Here is a 6,223-nt window from a genome sequence, read left to right on the forward strand (position 1 = left end):
GGGGGGGTAGAGAAAATAGTGCAACAATGAATGAAATGGAAACCCAAAATCTCTGTAAATGTTCTTAAAATAAAATTTAATAAAATCATTTAAAGGGACAATTTTATTATCACTTTACCATAACTTAAAGAAATAACTTTGGTTTTAATTCACCGGATGCTCCGCTGGAGGAGGGGCACTCTCCTCCTGTGCCAGTCGGATCCGATTCGACAGTCCACACCAACAACAAAATAACTCTGGATGCATAGACACTGGGGCGGATGCGGGATATATATAGCTGGGACTTGAACTCAAGGGAGGAGGAGGGACTGGCAGAAGACCTTCAAGTAAAAGACTACATTTCCCATAGTGCTCTACGATGACTACCCAACCTCCCGACAGGCTGTGCGCACTTTCCGCGCCAGCTTCGGCCAACAGCCAGAGACAGACTAGACTCACAACATTCGGAGAATGGAGAGCGGTGACGAAGAAGTAACCGAGAAACACCGCATCCACGTGCGCCCCTCCACGCTACACAACGCTGTCCCCGCCACGCTGCACCTGCTGCCCTGCGAGGTCCAGGCTAGCCGACAGGCCCCCGTCGAGGACTTCTTTACACCGGCCATCCGCCAGCGTTCCTGCGGTGAGCACTACGATGGACTACAGCTCCCGGCAGGCCCCTCGCCAGCTCCACGAGCTCCTCCGTGGGCATTGTCGCGAGGGCACCTGGGAGTTGTAGTCCGCCCGGAAGTGGCGGGATGGTCGCGCCTGGGTGACCGGCCGTGTAGTTAATTAAGTTGCCCCGTTGACTCCGGCCCTGTGTTTCCAGGACTCGAGGTGTCGTTCCGCGGCCGCGTCCTGCGGGGCGAGGAGGTGGTGGTGCCGCCCGGGCTCGCCGGGTACGTGATGGTGATGGACGAGAACCACGATTTGAATTCGGAGCAGGAGGAGGAGGAGCGGGAGCAGCAGGAGCCGCTGCAGCGGGACTTCGTGAGCAGAGGGTTCCCGGGCTGGAGGGGGTGGCGGGGGCGCGCCGCTGCCACGCTGAGCCGGACCCCTCCCCAGGACCGCTCTATTGGGGCCACTGCCAGTTTTTCCCGCTTCCACCTGTGGGGCCTGGAGACCATCCCCGGCCCGGACGCCAAAGTGCTGGGGGCCTTGAGCTGGCCCAGCCTCGCTGCCGCGGTGAGTAGGACGGACGCCCCCCTTCCAGGCCTTGAAGCCGCCGCCTCTCTGCAGTTTGCAAATATGTCTGTGGTCCCCAGTGTTAACCCGGAGTGGACCTGGGGCTTTAGACATGTGACGGACAGGGTTAGACGCGATAAAGGACTTCCTGCCTGGTTCTCCGGGTGTCTGGAAAGGGTTTCAGGGTCTCAAGTGCAGCAGCAGGCAACTCTGACTCATGTTGCAGATTCACGCACAGGTGCCCGAGGACTGAGACCCCAGGGAGCTTCAGCGTGAAAAGCCACTGTCCTCCGCCAATAAACGAGCTCCTGGACGTGCCTGAGCCTGTGCGCACCTGTGTCCCTGACCGCCGCCCTTATTGAGCGAAACTGCCCAGGATTCTGGCCTATACGATTTATTGGGGGGGTGGGGGCAAGGAAGGCCAGAATTCTATAGCCGGTCCCCCCCCCCCTCAGCTCCTACTTTACAAAAGACTGTTTCACAGCCATTCCGTCCTCCTTGCGCAGCGACCCAGCCCCCCCCCACTGTACACGGCTGCCAGCTGGTCCCTGTTTTGGCCTGGTCTGGAGCAGGCCTGGGCCTGAGGCCAGCTGACTGGCAGGGCCTGGGTCCTGAGCTGGCTCTGGTGTTGGCACCAGTGGTCTTCCTGGACCTGCCCTCTCCTGCTTGAGCAGTCCTCACACCCCTGTCTGGTTGGTGGGGTGGCTGTGCCGTCACCCGGTTCTTCGGCTCCTCTAACAGCTCTGTTGTGGCATGGCTCGATCACCACTTTCCCCGCTTGCTCCAGTCCTTGGGAGTGAAGTGCAGACACTTGGAGTCAATCCTGAGCAGCCGCTTGAGCATGGCCCGTTCGTGGCCGTCCACGATGTCCTCCGACAGTGTGAGGATATACTGTCCCTGTGGGGGGCAGGGGGCTGGCAGGTAAGCACCCCCGCAGTGCTGCACCTCGTGCCCCCCTCCCCAAGCCCCCAGCCCTGATACCTTGTAATAGTTGATGAGGTTGAGGTACTGCAGAGTAGAGATGACGTCCTCCTTCTTGATGCTGGTGATCTCGCTGATCTCACTGTGCAAGGACAAAGGTTTTGTCTCTGGGGGGTCCCCCTCTGCCCACCATCCCAGGAGAGGGGAGCAAACCAAGGCTGGAGGCCATTCCATGCACCCTGGGCAGGCTTACTTGATAGTGATCTGCGGCCGCTCCCCGCTCTCTGACTTCAGTCCCATCAGGATCTCCAGGATGGTCTGGGACCAGTAGCTTCGATAGGACAGGAGGCCAAGATCTGAGAGGGGCTTTTCAGGAGTCCCCGTTTTCCCTTCCACCTTGGAAAGCTCATAGCCTGAAGTAACAGCAGGGGAGGGTGGGTAAGTGGTCCTGGATTAACACAATGAACGTTTTAGAGCATGGTGTGCAGAGGCCAGCTTCCTGGCCCTGCCGTTTAATTTGTGAGCTCAGGTGTGTGGCCTGTTTGTTTCATCATAAGTGATTTATAACGGAGTCCAGTCCACTGAATTGTCATACAATCACACACGCCAAGTGCGGACACCTGCTGACCTTTACTGTGTCCTGAGTGCAGCAGAAGCTTTTTGTACAGATTAAAAATCAAACCACCTACTGTCAAGTCCTTCTGACTTGGCTACCATGCAGGCAGTGTAGACCCGCTTTCTTGGGCTTCCAGTCTTAACAGGTGTAGACTGCTGTGTCTTTGTCATGTAGAACTCTCTCCCTCATGTTGCCATAGAGTTTAGGACCCTCTAGCCGGTTTTCTGAGGCTGAAATCCCTCAAAAGATTCCCCATCTTTCCCTGGGAGTAGCTGGTGTATTCAACTACAAGCTTTTTGACTGGTAGGTAGTTCAGTTCCTACCCACAAGGCTGACAGAGGTAAAGTGAAGGTTTGGCAGAGCAGCTACTGGGTTCAAACCGCCAACCCTTTGATTCACTGTGGAACACTTTAAGCACTGCGTCATCAGGCTTTTGTGTGTGTGTTTTAAATATCCTGAGTAGCTGATGCAGAAGTGCTAGGCCAGCAAAGGCCTTGAGGTAGGGTAGAGTGTGTGGCCTGTGTGAGGAAAGGTTTCATTGGCCGCCTTCACAGATTTTCTGCTGGGTCTAGACATGAGAAGGGGGCAGTAGGTGCCCCCACTCTCTGGGCCAGACCTGAGGATGCTAGAGTTCTCTTGATCCAGTCAGACTCCATGCCATGACCGCAGTTAGGTGTGCTGTGTCCCAAAGCCAGCTGAGTGGCTGCTGAGGACTTGGCAAGCAAGGGAAAGGCCCCTCCTCACAGCCAGGTGACTGCATGCTGGAGACGGGCCTGCAGGCAGGTCATGGGCAGACTGAGCCGAGAGCCTGCTCCCCATTCTCCCTCCTAAGGATTAGGATGTCTGCGACCCTGAGGAGACGACTTCTGTCCCTTCTGCTTTCTTGTTAGCGATGAGCCTGTGGGCCCTCCTCAGCCAGTTTCTTGTGCCCCCGCCCCAGCTGTCCAGGCTGGTTGGAAGATGCAGAGGCACACTTGGGACCCTCAACACATACCTGGTCTACACAGGTCAGCGGGGCCACACTCCTCTCCTAAGCTACAGGGACCCTGACCCATAAGTGGAAGTGTGCTGCCCTGAACTCCCTGGAATGGTGCTCCAGGGCCCAGCAGAGCTGACTGCATCCGTCTACACTCAGGCCTTAGTGTGGTGCGCCGAGGCAGAGTGTCCCGGTGCCTCCAGCTGGCCATCATGTCATCAGTGATCATTTAGTTCTTGAGTGACTGACCCAGTCAGTCACGTCTGCCTAGCAGCTACAGCTCTTCATGCCCTCCCCTCCCCTAGTGTTGGCTCTTCTGTTTGAATGCTGAGTGACTGCAGCCAGGCTGAGGCTAAGGCTAGAGTATGTGAAGAGGGATTGGGGGGGCCCTCGGCTTCAGATTTCCCTCACTGAAAGCAAGGAGCAAGGGTCAGAGCCGTGTATTGGTACTTAGATCAGCGTGAGAGGGAGACCCCTGTGCGTGCCCAGTGTCTGCAAGACCTGGAAGCCATGGGAAACAAACACTGGCCCTGGCCAAGGACTGTCCCGACTCAGTGGCCCACGGCTGCACAAGTGACCCCACAGTTCTGCCAAGTGGCCTGGGCAGGAACAGGGAGTCAGACTGAAGAGAAGCTGGGTGGACCCGGCCAGAGACCCTGGGGGGCTGAGGGGCAGGGACCTGGCAGGTTCGCACCCGTTTCTGTACAGTTCCCTGCACAGCCAGATGTAGGACTAACGGGCACCTGGCATAGCTTTGTGGGTGACCACAGAGGTGTGTGGCCAGCGGTTCAGTATGTGTGTGGCACAGGTACTCACTGAACTCAATCAGCAGCTTGCCGTATCCCCGGCGCTGATAGGGAGGCAGGGTCAGGATGCAGGCCACGTTGTAGTCTTCCGTCGACTCCTTTTCCTGGGGAAGAGGAATACTGAGTTTCGGAGAGGGGGGTGAGACCTGGCTCAGTGGGACGGGACAGCCAATGAGCACTGACCTTGGAGAAGTAGCCGACAATGTGGAAACCTTTGCTATCATACTCCGTCATGACGTAGAAAAGGAAGGGGTCTGTGTCATAGTACAGCGTCTTGTGGTCGAGGAAACACTTGGCCAAAAGACACAGGTTCTGGGAATAACTCTGCCAAAGAGAAGACCTGTCACCACCTTGGAACCTGCCTTGGGTGTGGCCACTGGGTCTGGCCAGCCCTGTGAGGGCAGGCTTCCTGTTGCTCCCTACAGTTCTTGTGGGTTGATGAGGTGGGAGGGCATACTGCCCTGGGATTAAGTCAACAAATAGGTGGTCCCTATAAAGTCAAGACCCTGCCCAGGTTCCTGAGAGAGGCTGTGGCTTCTGCTTGGGCGACCCCTGGTGGTCAGACATCTCAACAGCCTCACCGCAACTCCCCACACCACCCCAGCTTCACAGCTCCTGACAGCTGGGCTGCCATTTATGATGGAAGTAGACAACTTAAAATTTACCAAAAAATAACCTGAAAGGTGCCCTCCGCAAAATTACACTACTCAGCAAAATTCACCACTACCCTCCTGTGCCCACTTCTCACACTGCCACAGCTTTCCATCACCAATGGCCAAGCCCACCCTCATGTCCCAACAGTGACCTGGGGCACCTTCTTCCCAACCTACAGTTCCCCCAGTCTGAGCTCTCACCTCTCAGTCCTCACCTCCCCCACCCACAACTCGGTCCAGGAAGGGGGAGTCTCATTCTCAACCATCTCCCTTCTTTTAGGCTGCAGAGGACCAAAACCCCAAACCTGCAGTGCTCCCCACTCCTACACCACCCATACTCCTCCCACCCCAACTTGGCCCTTCAACCTCCTAGCTTCCCTGCCTCTCACATAGGCTCCACACAGCCAGGCTGCCCTGTAGGGTGCCACTGCCAGTCCTTCGTGTCAAAGGTCACCTCTGGAGCCTTGTAGACCCTCCTCAGGGGCCTGGTGGCCCACCTTTTGACTCCTGACACTCACTCTGGAAGGAAGGGCCACTGGCACGTGTGTCTCCCAGAACAGAGATGGGGTCTAGTTCATCGTCCCTGAACTTCCCTGCATCTTCCCCATAGGGAACATTCAATAAAGCCAGGCTGAGCCGTCAGGGGGCCAGACCAGTCAGTGTTTCTCCTGAACAGGAAGAAGCTGCTGCTCTGCCTGCGCCCCAGCCCTCAGCCCCAAGGACATCCTACCACCCCCACAGCCACTGACCTTGTTCTTGCGGCCATCAATCTCAAAGAAGGAGATGGTGCCCTTGCGGTAAATCTCGTTGCCTGGGGGATGCCGCAGGTCACACTTGGTCTGGAAGAGAGGGGAAGATCAGGGATGGGCGGGGGCAGGGGCAGAACAGCAAGAGTACTGGGAGAGAAGCCTCCTGGGGTCCCTCATACCAGGTGACGCTGCAGACACTTGAGACTGCGGCCATACTTGAGACAGAACTCGCAGAGGTAGAGAACGGGCAGCGTAGTGAGCTCCTGTGGGTACGGGGAGAAGTACCACGGCTTCAGGCGGTGCCGGCCCAGCTCGATGCACTCAATGTTTTTCATCCG

The 6,223-nt window shown here is 56.9% G+C and overlaps 2 protein-coding genes across 3 annotated transcripts in view; one reads left to right on the top strand and one right to left on the bottom strand.

The window, feature by feature from the left end:
- Nucleotides 1-450: 450 nt before the first annotated feature.
- Nucleotides 451-1,417, top strand: RNASEH2C (ribonuclease H2, subunit C). The gene is made up of 4 exons (XM_006893321.1): nt 451-622; nt 809-969; nt 1,045-1,164; nt 1,391-1,417. Exons 1-4 carry the CDS (start codon nt 451-453, stop codon nt 1,415-1,417), a joined length of 480 nt encoding a protein of 159 aa, XP_006893383.1.
- A 509-nt stretch (nt 1,418-1,926) lies between these two features.
- KAT5 (K(lysine) acetyltransferase 5) overlaps nt 1,927-6,223 on the bottom strand; it is a 6,205-nt gene continuing 1,908 nt past the window's right edge. For both annotated transcript variants that reach the window (XM_006893323.1, XM_006893322.1), the window contains 7 exons: nt 6,065-6,223; nt 5,886-5,975; nt 4,667-4,807; nt 4,494-4,587; nt 2,339-2,498; nt 2,146-2,227; nt 1,927-2,061 (listed from right to left, as the gene is read on the bottom strand). The exon at nt 6,065-6,223 is cut by the window's right edge and continues 9 nt beyond it. In XM_006893323.1, the coding sequence (XP_006893385.1) occupies nt 1,927-2,061; nt 2,146-2,227; nt 2,339-2,498; nt 4,494-4,587; nt 4,667-4,807; nt 5,886-5,975; nt 6,065-6,223 (861 nt within the window). The remainder of the gene's footprint in view (nt 2,062-2,145; nt 2,228-2,338; nt 2,499-4,493; nt 4,588-4,666; nt 4,808-5,885; nt 5,976-6,064) is intronic.

Source organism: Elephantulus edwardii, unplaced genomic scaffold, assembly GCF_000299155.1.
Source record: "Elephantulus edwardii isolate Elephantulus edwardi_28Jun2011 unplaced genomic scaffold, EleEdw1.0 scaffold00126, whole genome shotgun sequence".
Lineage (NCBI taxonomy): Eukaryota > Metazoa > Chordata > Mammalia > Macroscelidea > Macroscelididae > Elephantulus > Elephantulus edwardii.

Excerpts from the sequence above, each read along its gene's own strand:
- RNASEH2C (XM_006893321.1), top strand. The coding sequence starts at position 451 with ATGGAGAGCGGTGACGAAGAAGTAACCGAGAAACACCGCATCCACGTG. Across the intron at positions 623-808 it reads CATCCGCCAGCGTTCCTGCG|GACTCGAGGTGTCGTTCCGC; the intron begins GTGAGCACTACG and ends CTGTGTTTCCAG. Across the intron at positions 970-1,044 it reads AGCCGCTGCAGCGGGACTTC|GACCGCTCTATTGGGGCCAC; the intron begins GTGAGCAGAGGG and ends ACCCCTCCCCAG.